The 27298-nt window shown below is 46.4% G+C and overlaps 1 protein-coding gene across 3 annotated transcripts in view; it reads left to right on the top strand.

The window, feature by feature from the left end:
- LOC147894063 (uncharacterized) overlaps nt 1–26790 on the top strand; it is a 71020-nt gene extending 44230 nt beyond the window's left edge. Inside the window, exons 6-11 of one of the 3 annotated variants that reach the window (XM_087384618.1) lie at nt 13019–13087; nt 13252–13322; nt 13406–13494; nt 19512–19648; nt 19739–19828; nt 26078–26790. In XM_087384618.1, coding sequence (XP_087240744.1) covers nt 13019–13087; nt 13252–13322; nt 13406–13494; nt 19512–19648; nt 19739–19828; nt 26078–26305 — 684 coding nt within the window. In that variant the 3' untranslated portion in view covers nt 26306–26790. Of the gene's footprint in view, nt 1–13018; nt 13088–13251; nt 13323–13405; nt 13495–19511; nt 19649–19738; nt 19829–23645; nt 25005–25745; nt 25968–26077 lie in introns of those variants that run through there. The other 2 variants (XM_087384620.1, XM_087384619.1) reach the window with 2 other exon arrangements.
- The last annotated feature ends 508 nt before the right edge of the window (nt 26791–27298 follow it).

Consider the following 27298-nt stretch of genomic DNA (forward strand, 5'->3'; position numbering starts at 1 on the left):
CTGTTTGAGCTGTCGGCTCACAGGCTCCGGGTCACGGTCATGTTGAGGTCTCGCCTCGTGGGGGTCTATGTGACCTGGCTGAAAGAACTCCGTGATAGAGCTCTCAGAGGTATCAGTCGAGGGAGAAGTCTTCTCCCGTCTCCGTGCTCAGAGTATCCTATCGCAGTGTCTAAGCGTCTCATGAATGAAACCAGCCAAGCATCGCTGGTCTGGGTAGGAGAGGACATGGGCCAACATCCCATAACTATCTTTGAAGAGGCAGTAGAAACGCCCTCAGATCTCTTAGTAAACAGGACACCTGAAGATGCTTCTTCTGTCTCAACCTCTTGCATCTCACACAGTGTGCATATGCGCCTCTCCTTGGGTAACCGCTCTGCTCGGCCGCTCTTGATACGAAGTTTGTGTGAAGAGACTCGGAACTGCCCAAGGGAGATCCTCAGCGAGGGGGGTAGGTGAATCTGCGTGTATCCTGGTGGATCAATGAAACCCTCCGCTGTGATATATAGGAAGTGATCTTTGTAGAAGCCCAGCTTCACTAGAAGATCACTCGGGCCCAACCAAGTCCTGATTGAAGTAGACACTCGCGGTGCCTGATTGCCTTATGGATGAAAGCCGCGAGAAGCATCTCAGGTTTGGATAGGAGAGAAACTGGGACAACACTCTAGAACTGTCTCTGAAGAGGCAATAGAAGGGTCCTCGGATCTCATGGTAAACTAGGCACCTGAAAATGAAATGCTCCTCCGACTCGACCTCCTGTGTGTCACATAATGTGCATGTGCGCCTCTCCCGGGGTAGACCCTCTGCCCTGCCACTCTCATTGCGCAGTCTATGTGAAGAGACCCGAAACTACCTAGTAGAAATCCTCAGTGAGTGGTGTAAGTGGATCTGTGTATATCTTGGTGGGTCAATGAAACCCTCCTCTGTGATGTGTAAACAATGATCCTTGTAGAAGTTGAGCTTCACTGGAAGCTCCCTCGGTCCCAACCAGGTCGGGAGTGTGTGTAGCTGTAAAAGATCCTTGCGGATGATCTAGTTGACCTCGTGTGACAAGAGAGGAGAGAACGGCGCGTCAATGCTATATTGGAAGGGAGGGAGTCTGTCCACGTGGAGCCCCAATCACTCAAACCATCTCTCTGTGCATGCATACTAGCATCTCTGGTCACGTGCTGCTGCTAATAGTGCCATAGAAGAGGACAATGCTAGCCATGGTAATCTGCTGAGCCCAGAAGTACAATCCTCGTACCCCCTGACCCAATATACATAGGTGATAACTTGAAATGTTGCATCCAGCTGTAGTGGGGATGACCCAAACCCAGCCTGAATAATCTGTAGCCGCTCCACACGATAGCATGAGAACCTGTAGCCGCTCCACACGAGCCCACTCTATATCTGATAGATCCGGCCCCCAACAAGGGCTGCCGTACATCCCCGTTGGACGGACCAAGGAGTCAAACGGCAATGCCTTGGTCCGCGGATCCTAAAAGTGTGAGTGGAAGCACTGCCTCTTTAATCTAGCCAATCAAGCGTATCTCCTGCTCAGGCGGTCCTGCATCACGGGTCTCATGGTGAAGATAGGTCCAGAGAAGATAACACCAAGGTATGTATATGACGAAACAATCTCAACAAGTGACCTGTCAAACATATGTGTGAGAGAGAGAGAGAGAGAGAGAGAGAGAGAGAGAGAGAAAAGAAAGAAAGAAAGTTTATTAAAGTCTTCGGAAGACCGATGGGTCTATGAGATTGTGAAAATCCTAATACAACAAGCTGTGGTAGTGGAGCTACTAAACGAGCGTCCATACCAATGCAAAATGCAAAAATGTAGAATGGCAGTACTAAGTCCTAAGTACAACATAGTCATGTCAATGGTTGACTATATATCAATCTCAGCATCATCATTAATATCATCATCATCATCCGTAGCAGCAAGATATCAGGATGGATGAGGCAGTGGAGGCACGAAGTCGGCAATAGAGTGCTGTCGGCCACTTAGAGGTGCTGTCCTGGCATGTCTCCTGCTGGTCGTAGCTCTGCTTTTGACTAGGGCTACTGTGACCCTCGTTGGTCGGGCTCCGACTCTAAACAAGGAGGGGATGTCCCCAAGTGTGATATGTGTGTCGACCCTCTGTCTGAGCTGTCGGGTCACAGGCTCCGGGTCATGGTCATGTTGAGGCCTCATCTCGTGGGGGTCCATGTGATATAGCTGAAAGAACTCCGTGATAGAGCTCTGAGAGGGATCAGCCGAGGAAGAAGTCTGCTCCTGTCTCTGCGCACAGAGTATCCTCTCACGGTGTCTAAGTGCCTCATGAATGAAGCCTGCCAAACACCGCTGGTCTGGGTAGGAGAGGAAATAGGCCAAAATCCCATAACTATTCCTGAAGAGGCAGTGGAAACGCCCTCGGATCTCATAGTATACAGGACACCTGAAGATGAAATGCTCCTCTGTCTCAACCTCCTGCGTGTCACACAGTGTGCATATGCGCCTCTCCTTGGGTAGTCGCTCTGCTCTGCCGCTCTCGATGCGAAGTCTGTGTAAAGAGACCCGAAACTGCCCAAGAGAGATCCTCAGCGAGTGGGGTAGGTGAATCTGCGTGTATCCTGGTGGATCAATGAAACCCTCCGCTGTGATATGTAAGAAGTGATCTCTGTAGAAGCTAAGCTTCACTGGGAGTTCACTCGGTCCCAACCAGGTCCGAAATGTGTGTAGTTGTAGTAGATCCTTATGGATAACCTGGTTGACCTCGTGTGATAAGAGGGGAGAAAACGGAGCATCCATGCTGTACTGGAAGGGAGGTAGTCTATTCATGTGGAGCCCCAATCGCTCAAACCATCTCTCTGTACGTGCATACCAGCACCTCTAGTCTCCTCCTGCTGCAAGTGCCATAGAAGACAATAGAGCTATCCATGGTAGCCTGCTACGCCCCGAGGTATAATCCCCATATTCTTTAACTCGGTATAGATACGTGATGACCTGAAATGCAGCATCTAGCTGTAAAGGGGGTGACCCAAACTCAGCCTGAATGATCTGGTGAGGAACGGATGACTTACCACGAATCATCCGTGATAACATGAGAACCTGTAGCCGCTCCACATGGGCCCACTCTGTATCCGACAAGTCTGGCTCCCAATAAGGGCTGCCGTACATCCCCGTTGGGCGAACCAAGGAGTCAAAAAGCAACCCCTTGGTGCGTGGATCCTGAAAGTGCGAGCAGAAGCACTGCCTCTCTAGTCTGGCCAATGAAGCATACCCTCCACTGAAGCGTGCCTGCATCGTGGGTCTCATAGTGAAGCTGGGTCCGGAGAAGATAACCCCAAGATAAGTGTATGATGAAACTATCACCTTGCAAATGTGAACTGCTTTTGACGCATGATTACTCGAGATGTATTGAAGATCATGACCTTGGTTTTACCTAGGTTGACCTTCAAATCATGAGACTCACAAAAGGACTGTAGTGCGTCTAGGTGTCTCTAAAGCCCCCTGCTGAGGAAGACAAGAGAGCCACGCCATCTGCATAGAGCAAAATTTGGATCAGCGTGCCCGCAAGAGAGCAACCTACACCCCCCTGTGTCTGCATCACTGTCTCAAGCTCGTCAATGTAGAGGCCAAACAAGGTAGGCGACAAAGGACACCCTTGTTTGACCCCAATGGTGCTCATGATCTCATCTGTCCACCCGGATCTTGCCCGAACTCTGCTTGAAACTCTCTTGTAAAGTGCCATGACAGCCCAAATGACCTCCTGGTCATAACCCAAGTCCTATAGGCGTTGTATGAGGCGGGCTCTCGAAACTGTGTCAAATGCCTTGCCGAAATCCACAAAGCAACAATAAACCCTCTGCTTCCGTGACCTCGTCTCCTCGATGATACATCTGAGCATGAGAATGTGGTCCATGGTTCAATGATCATGCCGGAATCCGGCCTGTCTTGCTGCTCTAAGTCCTCGACACTCTGCAAGTTTGCTAACCTCGGAGTCAAGTACTGATGCATAAATCTTGGACATGACATGTCCAATCATAATGGTCCTGTAGTTCTCCGGGCTCATGGGATCCCCTGCCTTGTGGATGGATGAGATAGTGTTAAATGGTCCAAGTGTGTGGAAATCCCAAACAAGCAGCTTCATTAAAAAGCTTTGCTAAGATGGGGGCTAGGAGGTTAATCCCATATGCAATGAACTCAGTGCATAACCCCTCATGATCCTTCGCTCGGCCATTATGAAGTTTCATTACGGCATCCTTTACCCCTCCTCTAGTGAAGAGGGTGCAGGATGTGGGACGAGGCATGTGTGAGAGGTTAGGGACTGGCTGATTTGGGATGTCATAAAGTGTGCATGCATAATCAAACCAGATCTGAGTGTTAGTGAGTAGAGTTGTTACTAAACAAAATGTTCGGTAGCTCCTCGTTTCGACGAACGAAGTCTAGTTTCTTCCTCCGTACCAGTCTACGGTATTCGCCTAGCATATTTGGTGCGCTCGGAAGACTGTTTTTGGTTTCGAGTCTGAGTTGATGGCGTAAAGCCTTACACTCATCATCGTACCAACTGTTACAGGGTACGGTTCAAGGGGGTGGTGGGTGGGTGGAGCGAGTGGTGTGGGGGAAAGCGTGAATGGCAGCCTCGTGTAGTGAGCGGGTGACAAGGGCAGCATGATCCTCTAAAAGGGATATGAAGTCAATATAAGCGAGAAGTATGTACAGACGGCCAGAGTAAGAAGGTGAGTGATCTCGATCAAAGCGTATATCGTGGTAGGTGGAGTAAGCACTGAGTGGGTTGGAAGTTGTTGTGCGAAGGGAGGTGGAGATGCTAAAGAAAAGGTATATATGATCAGCCCCTGGGGGGAGAGGTGCTACAGTGAAGTCAGTAATGCGAGATGTGAAGACAAGGGATCCCATGATGTAATCAACAACACTGGAGCCCCCCCCATGTGGGAAGCATGTGAAACCACCTGAAGCTGGCCATCTGTCAAGACCATTATAGATAATGAGATCATGTATCCTGTTGAGGTCTAACAGGGCTTGCCCATAAGATGAGAATGGACCTCGCCTGTCAGCCGAAACCTGTAGCACACCTGCCTCCTCAAGGTCAATATCTGGCAGTAGAGTGGAATCATCTCTGAAGTCAAGAAGTGGTACCTGACGGGCCCTTGTCCTCGCGTTGAAGTCCCCCACTAGGAGGACTTCTCCGCGGCTAGAGAAGTCAATGATGGATTGATAAAGGGCAGCAAATGGGGATGTCTCATCATCACCTCGAATATCTCTGGCAAAGTGGGAGGTCTCAGGGGGGCTGTAGCAAATTGCGACAAATAGATCCTGACTGTCCATGTGTTGAATCCGGATCCAAAGAAATCTGGAATATGTATCTCTTTGCTCTATTGAAATGGTCCCCTGAAGTGTGGATCTGAAAAGGACTGCAACTCCACCTGAACCTCGAACTCCTCCTGTACCCCTCGTCTCATCTCTGTAGGTAGACTCCCATGTATATCCGCTAGCTATTGGAAGAGGGCGCTCTGGACTCTAATGTGTCTCTGTATTAAAGACTATGTCGTGGCCTGTATAGGATTCCGAGAAGTTCCCTGGTTCTGACCATAAGGTACCATTATAGTTCCAAATGGTGCAGGACAGGGTCTCAGATATCTGAGTCTCATAGACCCCGCTTCCCTATGTAGGGGAGGGGGCAGGTGCCCTATGAGGGCCTGTAAGAAGTCATCCCTCTCGTACCACTGCCTACTTCCCCTCCTTCCGGGCTTGATCTCGTTGCTACAGCAAAGAGCGCCTCTCCTCAACTTGTAGAGGTGTGAGGTCCTCATCCATAGAGATCACTGGCTGATCTCGAAGGACTGACCTGTGTCGTAGAGCTGAAAGTCATGCCTGAGTGTCATGGAACCGTATGATCAGGGGTTGCTCTCGGTTGGGATCTCTCCCCATCCGCCATGCCCTCTCTATCCTGTGCGCAGCCACACCCAGGGTAGCGGCCACAAACGTAGTCGCATCTACCATCGGTGTAGCCTCAGTGCGTGGGATCTCGCGTACTCTGATGTTGAGAGCCTTACTGGCTCTCTGCTGCTGCTCCATGAGGGTAGCCGAAACAGTTACCCTTGCGGGTCCCCGTTTGGCCACGTCAACTCATCTGGAAGTCTCCTCAATAGCAGATTGCATGCTCGCAATCTGTGAGTCCCTGAATAAGACCCGCCTGCTCTCGAATGGCCCTAGCTTGCTCCTGTATGATGCGGCTCTGCTCCTGGTTGAAGCAGGCCTGCTCTCGTGCTAAGCGAGTCAGCTCCATCTCACGCTCACGGAAACTATGTATTTCCATGAGCAAGGTCTCATGGGCCTTTGGTGTATCAGCCCACCCATGTCCATGCTGAAACTGTGGTGACTGTGGCATGAAAGTGTGGGACTGAGTCCGGAAACTGGACGTTGACTGGGTGAATTGGGTGAGGAACGGAGATGACAGTGGAATGGATGAGGTAGTCCCAACGGGGTGTGGGAGCGTGGGTTGACTGAGAGGGAGAGGGGAGAGTGAAGCGTAATGCAGAACAGTGTATGACACCTCCGAAGTAGGGGTCATAAGCGGTGCGAGAGCTGTAACAGGAGAGGAGGGGAAGGGAACAACAACCGGCGCCATGGGCATGAGTATGTCACTGATCGTAGATGTAGAGGGAGCATAGACTGGAACTGGAGCTAAGCCTGAAGTGGGGGCTGAAGTCGAAGTAGAGATAGAGATAAAGGGAGCTGAGACTGGAGCTGAAACCGAAACTAAAACTGTAGTGGGAGCTGAGGTTGAGGTAGAGATAGAGGCTGAAGAAGCTGAGGCGGGTCTTGCCTTTGCCTTGCTGTCTACCCCGAGTCCACTTCGGTTGTAACGTGTGTTCACATCCTCCAATTTCACTTGTGTCGTTTGCTTTTTGTTGTTGTTGTTGTTGTCGTCTTTCTTGGCTTTGTCCCCCATTTCTCTTGGACCCTTTTTTTTTTTTTGGGTGTGGGTGCAGGTCTTAGTGTCCGACCGGGAGCGGGAGCACCGGCTCCCCCCCCCATAATGGGAGGCATGTCCAGTGTGAGGTGATGGCGAGGCGGGGTGGAAGCCTGAGGTGGAGAGGCAGCCAGGAGGTGGAGAAGGAGAGGCTAAGATGGCGAGGAGTTTTTTTTTAAAAAGAAAAAAGAAAAAAAGAAAAAAGGGGGGGGGGAGGTGGCGAAGGTGGCGAGGGGCTGAAGCGGGAGCGGGAGGAGCAGAGAGGGGGGTGGCTAGGTAGGCTAAGCGTAGGGAGGGGGATAGAGGGCGTAGGCGTAGGCGTAGGATGAGCGTAGGGCGTAGGCGTAGGGGGCGTAGGGGTAGGTGTAGGATGAGCGTAGGGGCGTAGGGGTAGGCTGAGCGAAGGGGTAGGCTGAGCGGGGTATGAACATAGCTGAGCATAGGGAGGGGGTGGCTAGGTAGGCTGAGCGCAGGGGGCGTAGGGAGAGGCTCAGTGTAGGGAGAGGGAGAGGCTGAGCGTGAGCGTAGGGAGCGTGAGGAGAGAGAGCTGAACAGGAGCAGCATAGAGGCAGCGATGGAGCAGGAGCAGCGATGGAGTTAGCGATGGAGGCAGCGATGGGGCAGGAGTTAGCGATAGAGCAAGTCAAGGGCACCCCGGGAAGCCAAGGAGCTGGTGATCCTTGGCTCGATGTATTAACGTCCGTAGAAGACCTCACGGGCCTATGGGACAAGGTACAAAGTACAGTAGAAGGATGATCTCATACAAGCCCCAGTGGGCTGGCGCTAAGGCCCTGCTAAGTGCTAATACTGCTAAACTGAAAAATGGAAAACCTGATATGTTGATAAGCTGATAACTCTACAGAGCTCAATAGCTCGAACAAAATCAGATATGATCCGGAGACTAGCTGACAGCTGTAGTATGCTGAGGTCTGAGATCTAAGACTTAGGCTCAGAAGCCAAAGCCCGGCTCGCCTGTGAGCGGTGAAAATGTCTCGGATCTGTGTGTGTCGGGCTGTGTCATGCTGTAGTGGCGGAGGGGGATGTGGTCTCCTCGATCTCTGAACCCGCTGGGCTATGTTCAGGCAACCCCTCGCCTCGGGCGGTCTCCCTTGAGGAAAGTTGTGATAGGAAGAACCTCAATAGAGTGCGCTCTGGTCACTCTCCGTGCTATAGGTGGTCTCTGCATCCCTCTATCAGTAATCCAGGATGCCCGCATGTCAGCTATATCCTCCACCTCCACCCCGATGTGTATTGGAGTTGACTCAAATGCATATAAGTCTGTGACGTGAGGTTGTGCTCTGTCAGACTCTCTATCATGTGGTCTGATCGCCTCCTGCTGCTCTCTAATCTGTCGTAGTAGGGTCTCCGTGTGTCGGCGCATCTCAAGTAGATAGAGCCCAATGGAGATGTGATCCTGGAAGTCGATCAATCGTGAGAGTGGACCGAAGCCACTCACCTCTTGGTAGAGGGCATAGGCAAGAGGTAGCAGGAAGGAGAAGGGAGAGTAGATAGGATTAGATGTCACATCAAAATGTGTACAATGAGGGGTGGATGGAGACTTATATAGTCCCTCCACATTCCCACCTAAAAGGCATCTGTAGGGCCTCTAATTAGCCCTTTCCCCCCCTGCATTACAGCCATCCCTTTGTTGGATTTGGGCTAACCACCCTTGGTACCCCTTGTGTGGTTTGTATAGAGAAGGGTATTGTGACGCTGGATGACACGTGTCATTGGTGGACTAATCCCATAAGCAATGGGGGATTGTTGAGATGTCTTTGTCGTCAACGTTTGTCAAGCGGGCCACGTGGGTTGGACGGGCATTCCTTTGGCTAATGATTGATATAAAGAGGGTAATAGATCCCTCTCCCATATCCCGCCAGCCTTTTTGGGAGTGGGAGAGGGCATGCATGGCTAAGGGGCAAGGGAGTGGGATCCCCTCGTACCGGGTGCACCTCGGATGGACATGTGGTGTGGTTTGGGGACCTATTGGCGGTAGATTGTAAAAGTGAGACTTTGCTGCGAAGGGTCGTGATTCGTGGTAGATGTTTGAAGTGTGACTTTATGGTGTGGTGGCTGCATGCACTAACGACTGGCTGCCTTTGTGGTGGTGACATGTGTTTGGCACTTTGGAAGGACTTTGGTTTGTCCTACCCCGTGCGATTTTGTGTGCCCCCGGTTTGTTGGTTGGGCTGGCCTTTGGTTGGTTGGCTCACCTTTGATGGTGCTTGGCACACGGGGGATGTTGGATTTGGGCCAACCACCCTGGGTACCCCTCCTGTGGTTTGTATAGAAAAGGGTATTGTGGCATTGGAGGACACATGTCATTGGTGGACTAACCCCATAAGCAATAGGAGGTTGTTGAGCTCCTTGGATATAAAGAGGGTAATAGGCCACTCTCCCATATCCCACAGGCCTTTTTGGGATTGGGAGAGGGCATGCATGGCTATGGGGCGAGGGAGTGGGATCCCCTTGTACCCGGTGCATATGGACACGTGGCGTGGTCTGGTGACCTAACACCCTTCCCATAGAATTTTGCCCATCTTGGCTGTCCAAAAAAAAGTGCAGCAGACAGCAACTATTAATCAGCTTGGTAGGAGATAGGGATGGTCCAATGCTTTCTGGCTGCCATGAATTCTCATCCTCAGGGAGTTAAGATACTCTATGTAGACCTTGTTTTAGAGTACATGGTCTCTGAAACCCATGATGCGCTCCGGTGGGCAAAACCTCCACTAGAAGAGATGCAAACACAAAAATAAGAGGGGGGGACCTATATGTAGCCTCACCCCCTCCAGTTGGTTTGCTACAAAAGAAGCCATCCAGTAGGTCGGTCCACCCCTACCTTTGGCCTGGGTGTACAACCATGGGAACCCGACCAAACAGGTCGGGTTTGCTGCCCAGGCGATGTAGGCCCCCACGTTGGCCATAAGTAGGCACAGCCTAGGGGCTCCTATCGTGGCAGCAAGCAGGCCCACGAGAGCCCTGATGAGCACCTAATCTAGCCTGTACTGATCTGCACTGGTCTGCTCCCCTCTTGGCACGTGCGCATGACCCTAGCGCACCCTCCAAACAAACATATTTGCTTGAATCCACCACAAGGCCTGACGGTCACACATGCCTAGGTATGAAATCCACCCCCCTCCTACACTATCCTCACATGGGGCGGGCAGACCCACAACAAAGGCCCTCACCCATGATCTACATGTGGTACATCAGGAGATGCACAACTCCAACAAAACCTTCGGACCAATTGCCACTAGTTGATCTCCTAGGACCTTTACTTTGACCTTCAAACCAATTGCCACTAGTTGATCTCTTAGGACCTTTACTTTAACCTTTGGACCAATTGCCAATAGTTGATGCATTAGGACCTTTACTTTGACCTAATGTTCACTTAGCATGTCCCAATCTTCCATCATCAGTATAAATAGCTGATTCTAAAGAGTCACAATATTCATTGTATGGCTGGTCTCAAACAAATCATGCAAGATCATCTAGGCCTTTGCTGACTTCACTGCCAATTCATAATCGGAGTGGTGAATAGAGATGGTGCCTCTACATCTTCCACTTTGATGACTTTTCCTATGCAATCCACTTGATCCGTGGGCTTAGTCTCCAGTCCTTAAATAATCCTTTCATATTGCACATAGTACTAGGTAGGTCTAAATCTTGATCTTCCAGATCAGATACTTGCTCCCATTCAATTTACTTGCCTAGCCAAATTTTGGGATCTGAATACAAGATGTCATGTTGCATATTGTGAATTACTTCAAAGAGAATCCCGGTTCACCAAGCAAACTAATCTCACGGAGTATCCTTCTCTTAGTCGTCATTTTGTTTCTCTGTTGCAGTTCCTTCATAGCTTTCACACTGGTGCCACGTGGCATTATTTGCTAAGGTTAATTTCCTAAGGTCTTATTTGCAAGTAAACTGCAAGGGTCCTACTAGTCTGACCCTTTGCCACTCTAAGGAGTCCCAGCGTCACAACCGGTAGTCTCTACCTCAAGAAGAAGTATCTCTCCTGGAAGAAGACTAGGTTTGGCATGTCTCTCTATTGACCGTCCTCCACGTGTCTAAAATCATAGTCCGAACAAGGCTTAGAGGGGCACTCCTATCCTAGAGAATTGGGACTTCCAATAGGCATGTGTGGCATCATTAACCCCCTATAGTAGCAGCCCCTCTCTCCAAGCCTTGGGAACAGTCGGTTTGGTCCGCACCATCGTGTTGCTAGCCCCTCCCAAATGTGTTAGTGCTTACACCCGATTCTTGGGCTGCTGGGGGAGTGGATCCATATCCCCAAGGATCTAATAGGTCCACTATTCCACCCGATTGATGGGAGTGCGTTGTTTATGGCCATCCTCACGTAACTTTGGGTGCAAAATCAAGGGTTGCAAGTTTCCTCTTTAACTTCTCTTTGCATTAAGGGCTCATCCAAATGAGGCCTCTTGAGAGGTGATGCGATACCCTCATCAAACTCCTCATCAATGCCGACCCCTTCCTTGTGAGGGGACTGTGTGATGAAGTTCCACTGGTGAGACTACTACTATTGTCCCCTTGTGTGAGGTGTGTTCCTTAGAAGCCCTTTTGCAGCATGATTTTCCAAGGCTTGGAGCCTATGGCAAGGCACCTAATAATGAGCTTGCCCAAAATGGATTTGGTATTCCTCTATATATCGACAATGCCTAGACCCCCTCTGACTAGGGCAAAATCACTACCTCTTGGCCCATGTATTCCACGTGCCATCCAAACCTGCCCACAAGAAGTTGCGCAGGAAGTGCATGAGCTGTCTCATGCATCCCGACGAAAGCACCACCAAGAGGCAATGTACTAGGCCATAGCCAAAATTGACCTGGTTCATCACCAAAGCTCTCTCTTCCAAGGATAGTCTGGTCAAGTTCTAGTATAGAAGTTTGTGACACACATTCTCTAACACAAGGGCAGTTTGCTGCTTTGCTGAGATTTCTAGACCCACCTAACATTCCAAGCATCTTGTCATCTCTATGGGGAACCTACTGAAGACCCAAGTCCGCTCCCAATCTTGAGCCTCCCAAGTCCTTGTGAGAAAGCTAATTGATTTATTCTATTTGATCTTGGCTCCTGATGCTAGACAGTACACCTTCAATAAAAGTCACATCCTGTCCAGGATCTTGGCTGATGAACCCTCCACAAACAGGCAATCTCCGAATCTAACAGGTCCTATCAGATTGCTAGGCTGCATCCATATGTTGCTTACATGCAGTATTGGATATTTGGATGGCCTTGGCAGCCTAGTCTGCCCAACACGTTGGTGGATCTCTGCCAATCTAACTACATTTGAGTAATATTCTCCTCCATCTGGGATTTGGATGCCATGCTGGAGTGGCCTCCCCAAAGCTATTCCAGCCTAAAGACATTTGGACAATAATTCGATATGTATTGTATGGAAGGTCGCCTATGGAGCCTCCTGGACTAATCTCCCAGTAAAGAAACTTGGGCTCTCACCAGGGGTTGCAACTAAGTCCTAGCTGCCCTGCTTGGAAACTTGTCTTGTATGGATTCAAGTTTGTTGAATTCGCTTCTTGTATTTACATCCAATGCTTTAAGCGTTCATGTCAGCCAGAAGATTAGCGAGCTGGCCTCTTTCCTTTCTGCATGTTGGTGCATAAGCATTGAGGTACAAATTACCAGAACCAGTGAGCACTTATTATGACGTCATGGATGGTGGGATTAACAATGGAAACCTAGGGTTTGAATAGGTATATCCAAGATGTGAATTGCAGATTATGACACAAGCTTAATGTCAAATTCAAATTTCAGTCGAATTGACCGAGTCATGCAGCATATGGCTGACTCCCAAATGCTGAAGTTATGGTGTTTCGAGGAGCTGCAAGGAGGTCCATTATTCATGGAAGGCTCTCGTGTTTCTTTGATTTCAGGCAGTAATAATGCCGTGCTTTTGTACTCAGGCTTTCTGCTAGTTGCCAGTACAATGTCTTCAGAATATATTGGAATTGATCCTGTGTTGGCATATTCTTGATTGCATTTCATCGTTTGATCTTTATTCAAATCTGTGGTGATTGCAGGTGAACAATGCTGGTATCATGGCATGCCCACAACTATATACTGAAGATGGTTTTGAAATGCAGTTTGGGGTAACAAGATACAGTACCTGCTGGCTTTATATTCCATTCAGTTTTTGGAGCTCTACATGAACATGGACCTAGCTGTCATCCATTATGAATATTGTGTAACAAGTCTCCAGATATTGATGTTGTACGAGCCCATTTTTGTACTGAATGTGGCAGCTTTGGAACAGGTCAATCATCTAGGACATTTTCTGCTCACAGCATTGCTTCTAGAAACTTTGGCTGAGAGTGCTTCTCCTGGGTAAGATTTTGCAGCTGACAGGAGAGTTGACTGTGGTATGCGTAGTTATGATGTTGTTGATGCTTGATGATTTTCAATTTCAGGTCATTTTCAAGGGTAGTGATCTTAGCCTCTGCTGCAGAGCGCATTGGCAACATTGATTTTGATGATCTTAATTTCAAAGGTTCTAGAGGTAAGGCAACATGTTCTTTTGGGACACGCCCATTCCTATGACTTAATAATTCTGTTTTTGATCAAGAATACAAAAAGGAAGCTTCGGGTGTGAATTTCATGGCCAGAGGCATGTAAGGGGGGAAATTTTATTTCATATTACTGGTTACACCAAGCATTGTAAACAGGGTGAAACACATTGAGCTGGAGTGAAGGGAAAAGACGGGACAAACTAAGATGAATTTGAGTGATGGCTTACTGGTTTAGACCTGTCATTTTGTAGACTAGAGTATAAAGGGGCTGAAGCCTCTAGATTTATTGACCTTGTCAAGTCATTCCAGAGAAGTGTTAAAACATACAAATTATATACTACGTGCAGATAGTTGACTAGAGAAGTTTTTTCAATGTCTCAATCATTATCAGAATATATGGGGTTCTTCTCATCAGAAAGATACCTTATATTAAATGCATCGAAACAATACATTTGTGAGGTGCTAATAAGGCTTGCACCTTAAAATTTCAGAAATAGAACTCTTTCGAAGCTTTGCCTGGAACGCTATGCACTTACAGACTTGTACAACCGTGGTAGGAGTACTTCAGCACCTGTCTCAACTGCACTTTATAAAGGGATTAAATGGCACTCCTCTGGCATCCCACTCAAGCCCTTTAAAAAGCATGCAGAAGTAAGAGTGTATTACAGCTCTAAGCACTTGTAGCCTCATTTTTGCAGCCACCTTGGCTATATGTACAGAGTGGCACTTTATAATCATAACATTGTACTTGACAGATCACACATGTGGAGCTATAGTATGATGTTTTGGCTGTTCTATATATGTTATGCATTTCCAGTTCTGGTAGTCCCTTATTCTATTCCATTGTGCAATCCTGATTTGGTAGATCAGAGAGGATGCCCTGTTCTTTCAATGAGCAAGAAGAGTTGTTATATTAGCGATGAGGTACATTGACCACCTGTGGCTTTCACCCTAGATAGCAACAAGTGTCATCAGAAATGCTTCTGAAAATGCCTTACGAGGAAAACCTCAGAAGATATTTATATAGAAATGCACATAATTAATATATGTAAAATTTAAAATATAGAATATACATATAATCTGTCAGACCTACATTCTGAAGATTTTTCTAGAGTCTACACATGTTGGAATAACCAGCCAAAGAGTTGGGAAGCTACCTAAAGGAAGACTTGCAACACTGCAGCAAAGTCCTCGAGCTAGCGCATAAGTTACCTTAAGCAAGCATTCACAACACAGCAAGCTTTGTAAGAATTTCTTTCATTGGATGTAAATTCTCAAAGGATTTTAATCATATCATATCATCTCAAAAGAGTCATGAATATGGCTCTAGAGGAAGGGTTTCCCTTATAATGGCAGCTTAGCAGAATTGTAGTGATTCACAAGGGAGGGGACAGCAAGATAGCAAAGAATTGTTGGACAATCATAGTGAGTAGTCTAATGGCCAAACTGTACGGCACTATCCTTGACCAGAAAGTCAACAAATGGGCGGAGGAACAGGGAGTCAGAGCACTTGGTGGCTATATGAGAGGGAGCCAAGCATAAGAAAGAGGCTATTTACTGTTGCTTTGTAGATTTCAAGAAAGCATTCGATATTGTTTCACGTAAAAAGTTGTGGGAAAGGTTGGAAAAACTTCAAGTTCCTCCAGAACTTAGAGAAGCCACGTACCGACTCTAGAGTTAGCACAGCCACTAGTAGCTGGATTGTGTTCCAAGGGAAAAGTTGTCATAAGCAGTGACATAGGGGTCAAACAAGGCTGCCCCCTCTCGTGGAAATGAAATTTGCGAATGTTTCTATAAACCATGTTTGTGCAAACAGTGATCCTTTACGGGTGTCCAGCCTGGGCACCCGGGATCTTTAGGACCTACTGGGAAAGAATATAAACTTTACATAAACGTTTTCTCATAGGGAGTTAGGGGTAAAGGCACGAACACCCTATCCCATCCTACTTCTTGAGACAGGTATAATAGCTCTAGAGGGGAAGGCATTATGTCAATTCATGGCTTACCTCAACAAAGCTGAGAATATGGATGCTAGCAGGATACCACACAAGGCAATGGAAGCTACACAAATCACAGGATGGCATAGAAAGGGGATGAAATGGCTGCCACTGATATACCAAAAGATGCATTTGAAATCAGGGGAACAGTAACGTAGAAAAATGCAGTTCTACAAACAAGAAATCAACCCTATCCCATCCTACTGGTTGAGACAGGTATAATACCTCTAGAGGGGGAGGCATTATGTCAATTCATGGCTTACCTCAACAAAGCTGAGAATATGGATGCTAGCAGGATACCACACAAGGCAATGGAAGCTACACAAATCACAGGATGGCATAGAAAGGGGATGAAATGGCTGTCACTGATATACCAAAAGATGCATTTGAAATCAGGGGAACAGTGACATAGAAAAATGCAGTTCTACAAACAAGAAATTAACCAATGGGCATCTACGGAACACAAAAATACCTCGGGGAAGACATATCAATGTTCAAAAGACTTCTAATTTGCAAAATTAGAACCAGTTTACAAGACCTAGAGGTGGAGAAGGGGAGGTGGGCACGACCCAGGATCCCCAGAGAGGAAAGAACATACAAAATCTGGCCCACAGAGGAGGTAGAAGATGAGCAGCATGTACCCCTGAGATGTAGAGCCTACGCACACGTCAGAGAAGATATGGGGACAGCACTGAAAATTTTGCTGGAACAACCAACCAAAAAGCTAGGAAGCTATTTGAAAGAAGTTTTGGAACACCGCAACAAGGTACTAGGGCTAGCACACAAGCTAGCACAACAAGTACTAAATACATAGCAATTTTGTAAGATATTTATTTCACAGGATGTAAAGACACACTATTAATTTAATAGTGGTCCCCAGTCCCATAGATCCTGAAGGGTCTCATGGGCACTTTAAAACAATCGTATCATATCATATCATATCATATCATCTCTCTCTCTCTCTCTCTCTCTCTCTCTCTCTCTCTCTCTCTCACTTAATGCGCGTGCGCGACGAGCAGAGGGCATCCCAGGCGAGAGACAGATCTACACTTTATGTGATATGCAGAAGACTGAGATGGAGGATCACTATGCTTTCAGATGCCTTGTATACTATGAGATCGTGGATGGCACCCTTGTCTTTTCTATACCTGTTTCGGCCCACTACGAAAGTTCTTGGCACATCTAGATCAGAGGCGGGTGACTAACTCCTTGAGGCTCAGAGACATATAGATCAGCTCATATGAGCACAAAGAAGAGCATACGAGGGACCTGCCGAGCCCATTCAGAGTATGATCATGGATTTTTTCTTCAACGACCCGAGCTAGGGACAACAGGGAATCAGATGCAGCAGAGAGCCTTGGGTGGACACTCACATGAGGGCTGCATACATATCCTCTCGTTTCAGTAGTTCCACCCTTACTGTGATTTGTATGAGGTTTTCTTTCAGTCTCATAGACCCATCGGTCTTCCGAAGACTCTTATAAAATTTCTTTCTTTCTTTCTCTTCGACGTGGGGAGAGAGGCCACTAGAGTGATGATAGCACTTGTCAGACATTGGGTCGAACAACAGCAGTGTTCTATCACATATTTCTCTCTTGATGCCAGCCCTCGCTAGATCGCGACTGTCAAATGAGCTCTTGTTGTCTATCCTCAGTCATCCCGTCGTGTTGGTCCCACAGATAGCATACACAGGTCCAGTCACTTAGGGCTAGGTGACTCACTGATAGACAATGAGGGGATTCTCCTTGGTGTTTGCTTCCCCCATTGTGGGTTTCTCTCGCAGCTGTAAGTGTGATATACTACTTTTATTTCTCCTTATAAGCATCAACCTTAGGTAGGGGTGCCCATTTTAGAGGCCCCCACCCTTTGTATCTAGTGTTCATTTCAGTCTCATAGACCCTTTGGTCTTTTGTCTATCCTCAGTCATCCCGTCGTGTTGGTCCCACAGATAGCATACACAGGTCCAGTCACTCAGGGCTAGGTGACTCACTGATAGACAATGAGGGGATTCTCCTTGGTGTTTGCTTCCCCCATTGTGGGTTTCTCTCGCAGCTGTAAGTGCGATATACTACTTTTATTTCTCGTTATAGGCATCAACCTTAGGTAGGGGTGCCCATTTTAGAGGCCCCCACCCTTTGTAGATATCTGGTTTCATTTCAGTCTCATAGACCCTTTGGTCTTTCGTAGACATCAATAAATTGTGTGTGTGTGGGGGTTGAGGGCATACCTAGAGAGGGTCGCATCTGTACTTAATGTGACCGGCAGGAGATTGAGTTGGAGGAGCACTTCGGTTTTAGAAGCCCTGTATACTATGAGATCTGAGGTCGCTATCACAGTTTCTTCAAGGATGGCTTTAGACCCCTTTCTAGTTTCTTGTTCTACCCAGATCAGAGAAGCTTGGTGACTCTAAGTCATGAGGCTGTCTGACGCAGGGAGCACTTGCTCCAGACACATAGACGAGATCTAGGTGTACAAGCAGACTCCTCTCAGAGCATGATTACTAAGTTTTTCTAGCTAGACAACACAGATCAACTAGCCTCAGAAAGACGGCAGATTTGAGGACTAGAGCGAGGGACATGTCAAAGTTGCTAGCTGGTTGAGGCACAAATCATTTCTCTCCAAGCTCACCAGATCGAAGCCGCGGCCAATGGGGGGGTGATATTGGCACTTGTCCAACATAGGGCTGTAGCTAGGAGACCACAACATACCATACATACCGATTGCGGCCATTGCTCTATCACAAGCTTTATGCCGCCCCAGCCTCATACACCGTCGGCTCTCTCTTAGGCTTGACACCCCTCCCCCAGCTTCCAAATGAATTCATCACATCGGTGCCACATTACAGCTTCCATCTTCTCCATGGGCTCAGTGATTTCTTTTTGTGTATTGGTGTCTTTATGATTATGCCTGTGTTGTATTCATCTTGGGTGTTGAGGCCCGCTAACAAGCTCCACCAAACTCATTGAATTCGGTTCTTTTAGTCTCATAGACTTTTCTGTCTTTTGAAGTCTTTTACTAAACTTCTTTCTTTCTCTGTCTCTGTCTCTCTCTTCATCCATTGGGTAGATTCGGGTCTCATCCCATCAGCTGAGGATTGAGACAGGGAGAGCAGCACGTATACCCAGGGAGCAGCGGACCTGCACGCCATGCACACTGGGATGATCACAGTGGCTTTAGCTCGTACTTGAAGTGCATACGCCTGTGGTCTGCAGCTTGATCCATCATAGCAAAACTCGTCTCCAAACTACAGAACCGGTCGCCATTGCAGCATAACTCATCCCCAACCCACAGAATAGGTCACATTTTAAAGCTCAACCTTAGGAGCTCAATCAGCATTTTCAGCTCACGTTTTCAACTTTTCTGGAGGTACACAGCTCTGGCATTCAAAGTTATGGCTGGCAGGAAGGCTAAGTCTTTCAAGTGGTGGCTTCTGCCCCCCTCGTACTAGTACAAACACATAGGTCCTAAGCCTGCAACAGCAAATTGGGGACCTTAATGGCAGAGCTCCAAAAGCATCTCTCTTGGAGAATCAAATCATCAAGCAGCTCAGCTCTGATTCAATCAGAAAAGCACCTACCTAGGCTGTTAATGGTCTTGAGAGTCTGGAGTGGCAAAATGAATTTATGGGCTGGTTTTTTTTGTCTTGTATAGTTTTAAACTTGCCATTATGACTTCTTCTTTACCTTTTAAGGAATCTCTAATTCTTCCAAAAAGGAAAATGTTATATCATCTTGCAACTTTTAACAACCTGTTTTCATGGGCATGGATGAAATATATTGATGTATGGCATGATATCCTCTTTTCATTTTCGTGAAAGTTTTTTCATCTTCCATGCAGGGTTTTCGCTGTTTGAAAACTCTTAGTACTACATTAGAGGCACATGTGATGACTGCATAGTATCCTCTACAGACAAGGATGTTTGATTTACCCAGTGCCCACACCTTTATTATTTTGGGTTATGGGTAGCAGTATAATAATTCACTTGGGGGAATGTTGCCATTGATTGACAGGTTACAATCCTTGGATATCTTACGGGCAGTCAAAGCTAGCCAATTGTCTCTTCTCGTATGAACTGAGTCGGCGCTGCAAAGCAGCAGGATTAAAAGTGACTGCAAACTGCCTGCATCCAGGAATTGTTGACACCCAGGTTGCTGGCTTGTTCAAATTCTGCTGGAGTATTCTGTTCCGATTTCTTTTGAAAGTCGAGTATCAGCTTTCATATACTGTTTGACTGCAGTTGATTCGGTACACTTTTCCTCAACTGATGGCGGAGCGCTCAATTCTCCTTGGGCTTCGCTCTTTTATTCTGAAGATTCTGGGACTTAAAGTGAGTAATCTGTCTCCCATTTTAGTTTTGTTTCTCAGATATTATTGTCTGCATTGCATCAAAACTAATGATTTTCCAATCTTAGGAAAGATAATGGAAAATCCTATTCAGTCAACTATTTTTAACAGCTGCATGGAAACTCAAAGCAACTTGCATGCTCCTGTACAGTGTCAAGGGAATGAGGGAGAGAGATTAGATCAAAACAATAGAGTATAGTGCCTCACACCCTCTTTGCCATTATCACATGCATTGATTCCTCTTTTACATGTAGAGAGTGCTACTATAGCCCTAGTCTTGATGTGTGGCTAATCACATGACCCAATGGACCTTCCACATGGAGGCACAACTTTGGGTAATAGTCACCATGAAAACCTATGTAGTTAGCACAGATACATAACGCAGCGTGGTTTCATCTTTGTATATGTTATGAGATCAGAGGATTCTAGCTTAGTACAACACAATGATGATGGAGAAAGAAGTTCGTTCATACCAAACCAATTTTAATTAAAAGACACTAGTCTTTATAAGAAATCACCTACACAGTGATGCCATTTTATAGGACTATGGGTAACACCATTTTAGCATAAATCTTTTTAAAGGAAATGTTTTGTCAATCATGCTTCCTGCTATGCCCTTACTGTTTATATTCTTTCTCTCCAGTGTTTTTTAAACAGGAAAATTTAAGTATTCTATAAAAGGAGTCAAAAGGCTATTTGTATTCTTTCTCTCTAGTCTTTCTAAGAAGATTTTAGTATTCTTTAAAAGTGCGCCAGGGTCAAATTTTGTTTGTGTCCTAATGCATTTGATTGCAACTAGGATTCCATCATTGTACACAATTCATCAAGCAAGTTGCAACAAGATTGTGTTGGAGGTAATGGCCTTCACCCTCACGCATGTGTGGAAAAAAACAAAAACAAAAAAAGAAAGGGGGGGGGGAGCCCTGCGTTGTTGACACGTGTACAAGAGAAGCATGCCATCCCATAAGCACTTGTGGCCCTTGGAGGACCTTGAATATAATGAGCCCTTGAGCCCTCCACAGATATCCCCTCCCGGGACCTTTTGGGGGGCTGTGGAGCTTTCACACGTGGCTATGGGGCGGGCTTGGGGACCCTGCACCCGACGTGTATCTAGATGACACGCGTCAGCTTCTGCGTGCACCAACAGTGGGGGTCGTGATCTACACGAGTGGGTGTTAAGTGCGACTCATCGCGGAGTGCCGTGATTTGCGATGATCTTGAGTGCGGTTGCTGACTGCGTGGCCTTTGAGGCACTTTGGGCAACTTGGATCTGTTGACCCCGTGCGGTTTGTCCACGTGGTTCTGTTGTAGTGCTGGTCTTGATTTGGTCAGTGCTTGGATTTAATGCTTCAGGGTTCGTCCATGGGGGGGTGTTGGAGGTAATGGCCTTCACCCTCACGCATGTGTGGACAAAAAAAAAAATACAAAAAAAGAAAGGGGAGGGGAGCTCCGTGTTGTTGACACGTGTACAAGAGGAGCATGCCATCCCATAAGCACTTGTGGCCCTTGGAGGACCTTGAATATAATGAGCCCTTGAGCCCTCCACAGTGTTAGAATTTACCCAACAGAGGGTCCACGCAGCGGAAGACTTATAGTAATGCCCAGGAGCTCACACAGTGTGCGGTGTGGGTGTGGAATCACAAACTTCTTTACTTATGTGCTTACAATAGGTGTGCAGACTCATCAATAGACAATGAACCAACCAGATAGAGAAACCACCAAAATATATATTTCCGTCCACAACTATGGACACAATACAAAAGAGACAAATCCAGAGTCCCACCAATGATGTGGTCCTCTGATCTTACCACAAGGTCCTTCTCCTATCTGCTGGCTTATCTCTAGACTTGAGCCCGCATGCTCCATGTCGAGTGTCTGTAGACTTTCCGTCTAGTGTGTTCTTCTCCACCTTGCTGCCTGTGAATCAGCCTAGGTGGGCAGCCCCTGCCAAGCTTTGTCTGCAGCACACAGATCCCTGTTCCACTGCTCCAACCTGCTTGTGAATGACTGCTCCAGAAGGTATAGTGATCTGAGCACCTTGCTGCCCTAGATGACAGCCAAGGTCCCAGCCCTTTCCTGGCTAAGTCTGCAGCCCTTCAAGCACCTCTCGATCCTCCTGGATGTAGGCCCAGAGGGTGGCTTCCTGCTGCTCCTTTCTGCCCTGGATCTGCTAGCTGCTGGATAATTGAATGAGGCCCAATGGCCTCTTTATATAGGCCCCAAGGGGGCTGGCAAAATACCGACCAGCCTGCAGCAGACTGGCCGACCAGACTGGCCGACCAGTCTGTGGTCCAGCCCTATAAGGGCACATAACCCAGGGCTTTTTGGCCCAAACTTCCAGGGCCTTTGGCCCTCCATTCAAGGCAGGGATCCAGCCTATATAAGGCCTGCCTTCTGCCCACTGACAGCCATATTTGCTGCTCCATATCTGCGCCTGATGTCAGCGCCATGTGTTTGCTGTTTATTCCGGGTTCCTTGTGCTGGTTACTGCTTCGCCTTTTGCTGCTGCAGATCCATCCTAGCTCGAGGTACCCTCCATCTCTTTGATTCTTGCCCACATGGCATCCAATCAGATGCCCATGTGACAGACACTCAAACCCTAGGTTCACCCCCCCCATGCTCTCCTCATATGGGGGCGTACAGATGGGGAGGTGACCTTTCCAACAACAGATATCCCCTCCCGGGACCTTTTGGGGGGCTGTGGAGCTTTCACACATGGCTATGGGGCGGGCTTGGGGACCTCGCACCCGACGTGTATCCAGGTGACACGCGTCAGCTTCTGTGTGCACCAACAGATTGTTCTTTGTAAAAGAGTCACTATACTCATAAGAGATGGAGGAGCTAGCAAGGAGTCGTCTTGATTCCGAAAGAATTAAAAAAATTTACATGAAATTGGAGTTTGGATCGACACTACCCAAACTTCATAAAAGGAAAAATTTAGACAACATTATAGGTGGGAGAGCCAACAAATCTGGGTGTCAATCAAGATTAAAAAACAACTATTGAGATTATCTAGATGAAGATTTCTCAAGAGTAAACATCTTTCTAGGTCCCACTGTCTTAGTCCTATTTTGCCACCCAAGTAATTGATGCTCTCTACAATACTTGGAATCATGGTATGCATTATGTAGGTCCCCCTTCTTGAACAGCTTAAGCTCATTTTCGAAAGCATGTCAAGGAAACTTTAAAAGTCTACAATATGATTGGAGATCTGAAACGCTTAAATGCAACTATGGCAACATCTTGATTTTAAATTGGCTCACCATTTTCCTATGGGCATATACAAAGGCAATTTGCTAGCTCCAATTAAATTTTGAGGGCAGGTAAGCCCCGTGAACTTATTTGGATGAAAAAAAAAAGCAGCTTTTTAAAAAAAGTCTGGTTTCAAGAACTATCAAAGAATTCTCTTTTCATCATAATCCAAGGGAAGTGTGGTTGATGAAAGTGGTTTTCTCGAGTTCTCCTCGCTTATAATTGTAATAGAGCATCATGTTTATTGTGATCTTTCTTGCTCCTCAAGAGTCAAACCCAATTCCTCAGGGGTTTTTGCCTATTAAAGAGAGAAATACTATATCTCAATCTTATTTTTGTGGTTGGGGGGGGGGGCGGTGTTCTCAATTTTATGAAATCTGTAAAAGAAAAATTCTCTTTGGAAGATTTTCAGTCAAGTGATCTACATTGCACTCAATTACTACTACTGGCCCAAAAGTTCACAGATTTTTCAAGTTCGTTTCTTTAAAGCTCTCCCATCTAAAGAAAGAGATTATGACCGTTCTATGTATTTCTCTTGATTTTTACAGGATAGGTGTCAGCTTGAGTTACGAGTGCTCTTCCTCATCAGGCCATAAAAGTTTGGAATCATCTTATACCAAGTCTTGTCCAAAGTCAGTGGAAACAATCTCCCATGAGTCATGGACTGGAATTGTGTGTAAATGAATTGAAATTGAAAAGCTAAAAGATCTTGGCCGAAGTTTTCTAAGAGAGAACATCCATTCAAGTGGTTCAACATCGTAGCATTACTCAGGCTCCCATAGAGGTCCTCAATGAGAGAGGAGTTGGATTCCCATAGTCGCAGCCCAAAACAACCACATAGAGTTGCCTTCCCATGAGGGTGATTTCTCCCAGCATCTCTTGATGTCCTTTTCTAACCCCTTCCTCTCTCGTTGTCCTCTTTCATTTCTTCCATCCATATGGGGTCTTTTCCCTCCGTTGTGATGATTGCTTGTGTTGAGCCCGTTCGTGCATTAAAATCCCCTGCCAGGATAATTGTATGATCCTTAGAAAACCTTACTATCTCTTCCCTCAAATGCATGAAATGGTCTTGTCGTGAGATCAGTGATTGCTGTATTTCTAGATGGGTGACTGCAGGTGTGCAGAGTAGCATGCTGCCAGCTGGATGTTTCTTTCTTTTGCCATTATTTTTAACCACATATATCGTTTATGTGGATCGTCCTTTATGATCTTGGCAGTGTTTTCCCAAGTCTTGTTGATATAGCATGCTATCCCCTCCTATGTGTTCTTTGTGTTTGATGTTGACTTTTTTCAGGAAGCGTGTATTTCCAGAGTTTCATTTCCTTTGTATTCCCGAATCCCATGCCTCCAAGACTATAACTATGTTGGTTTGTGATAATTCCTCTTCCCGTGCGATGGTCTTGTCCAAGTTCCATCCTCCCATGTTCCACATTTTGACTCCTGAGGGTCTTGAGTTCCTATGCTTGCCTCCCTCCCCCTTTGTCTGCTGATGGTGATGTACGAGTGCAAAGACGATCCTGTGAGACCGTACTTAGGGATGCTAGGCTGATGTTGATAAGCTCTCTGTTAAATTTAGCTAAAGTACCTTTAAGATGCGGACTTTTTATCTGAACATCAACAAGTGCTGCTGAAGATGCGAATTTCTATGCTTTGTAAGGCTTTTGCCAATATCTGAACACTCGTGAGCTTTCTAAGCGAAAGTTTTTGTACTTCCAAGCAGTCATGGGTGCTGCTGGAGTTCATGGCTTTCAACTTGTGAGTGACTATCATGAGATTGAAACTGCACTATGTTCATGTTTTCAGAGAATGAGTTTGGGCATGTTGCTGGATTCATCTAGATATATGTTCCCACCGTATTAGCGGACATACAAATTTCACCTTGTGAAGTTTTTGTTCATGCTGTGGCTTGCTGATATTGCGATAAATTCTTTTTATATAAAGCATTATTTGCTTAGATGCTCGTTTGGGAGAGACTAAAGTAAAATCGTGCAAGTCTTCACAAGCTGTTTTGTAGCTTGACTAAAGAGGATGTGGACTAGTTTTTGATTAAGCTTCTCCTTTGTCATCATGGCTCAGTTTGCCCTTCACATCTGGAGTGTTGATAGAAACTCAGTACGAAGGCCTTCGTATAAATTGATGCTCAAGTATATGTGGGTGTGTGGATATGTATGTGTAAGCATATGTTTATACTATGGTCTACACCCACCATTGGGCGTTGATGACGTCGGCAGGAATGTCATAGTAGCTAGTCTGCTATGCGTGATGGAGTTTATGGTTTCAACCTTGTGATTGACTATCATGAGATTGAGACTGCACTATGTTTTGTGTTTTAGAGGATGAGTTTGGGCATGTTCCTGATATGTGTTCTCAACACGTCATAAGTGGTGATTTAGTGGATGACAAAGGTATCTTGTGTAAGGTTTGGTCAGAGATTATCTGCACTTTTGAGGACTGAGTGGGATATGTGTTCTTGAGTTCATAGGCAACCAAACTGAAAGTAGAATGGAGTTTTTGTAATTGAGACGGAGTGGCATGACTTGGCATTATGTACATCATTGGCTCTTTTTGGTTATTGCTCAGGATTGGGACCCACCAATAATGCTTTTGAAGTATCCACCCATTCTTAGAAAAGGATTTGTACTGCACAGGCATGTCCGCTATTGGAGTGAACAGTGCTTCCCACTTTCTGCCCACTTTCTCCCACTTTTTTGAGTTCTACATTGACCTGCTGGCATCCTTCATCGGACACTTTAGGAGGGGAGGGTTGTCTTCAGCATACACTACTGTTAATATCTTGCTGTACACAAATGACATAGTATGATCCCAATAAGCAAAGGGCCTACATAGGCACGTGGAGGCAACGTGAATTTTTTGTGTAGGTGCAGTGGAAGCAGTTAGGAGAAGGCAAGAATGTCGAAATTAATGTTTTAGATTTTTAGCAACTTGGTCCTTTTCTCACTTTGTCATGTTCCAATTGCAGACACCAGAAGAGGGCGCCTCAACGGTTCTGCATCTTGTATCCTCTAAACTAGTAGAAGGTGTTTCAGGATACTATTTTGAGGACTGCCGCATAAAAGACCCAAGCTCTCAAGCGAAGGACAGTAAGCTGGCAACAAAGCTCTGGGAAGTAAGTGAAAAGCTAACAGATACATCTGACATTTTCCTGGGCTTGGGCCTTAATAATACCTCAATCGGAGTAGGGGTATAGATAATCAAACGATTGATTTGAAACCCCGTTACGTTGTAGCGACTATGAATGTACACGCATCATTCAAGAAATCAAAAGCGGCTATCGGTTATGTGACAAGGTTGATTCCTTCTCTGAAGCTCATTAAAAGCATGGGTCTTATGATACTGACCCTAGGGACTGCGATTCAAACAACATGCACTTGGTAACCCAAAATCAGTCAGGATGGGAAAATGGATGTAAAAGGCCTGCCTGGAGTATCTGATGTCTTTCTCTTCTGAAGCTCGTAATTAATCGTCAGTAGGAGTTCCCAAATCCTGGGGAGTGACGTGAGTTTCTTCACCCCTTCCTTTCTGAGTAAGCGAGCTACACGGCTTTTTTTTCATGAAGAGTGATATGTTGAGAAAGAAAAAACCAACGTTCAAGGGTGCTCTAAAGAAGCCTTCCTTCTGAGTTTGAGAACTATTAGTAACCATTCAAAAATTTCGAGATGAGCCATAAGTTGAGTCGAATTTTGATCATGGCTAAAACGTGTGATGTGTATGTGCCGGCGGTCCTGAGTTCAAGCCGCAGGGGCAGCTCAGGATTCTATCTTGGTCGGGGCGCTGTTGTCACTTCCTATTTCAGTACCACCAAAAAAAAAACAAGTTGGGCTAGATCTAGTTACGGTTGGCAGCCTAGAAGGAAGTTTCATGTGTCGTGATTATAGGCGTTGATCTTTATGAAGATCCAAGGATTTGAAACATGCTTTCTAGAAAAGCAAACTTTTGTGAGCTCTCTTTAAGCCACGTGTACAATTTTAGGCCCTTGATTTTAGATTGATCTAAGGGACTAAAACACTCCTTTCAAATTCGACCCAAAAGCATACTTTTTTATTCATTCTTTTTGCAAATCTATTATATAAGGAGGGAGATAATTGCATGTTTTCTTTCTTGCCATCACTTGATTGAGTAATTGTTGGACAAAGCTCACTACCTTGCTATTGAAACCCCAATTGGATAATAGTGAGGATTC

This window comes from Dipteris shenzhenensis, chromosome 14 (genome assembly GCF_047967505.1).
Source record: "Dipteris shenzhenensis isolate YYH24624 ecotype China chromosome 14, Dip_SZ_1.0, whole genome shotgun sequence".
In the NCBI taxonomy this organism is placed as follows: domain Eukaryota; kingdom Viridiplantae; phylum Streptophyta; class Polypodiopsida; order Gleicheniales; family Dipteridaceae; genus Dipteris; species Dipteris shenzhenensis.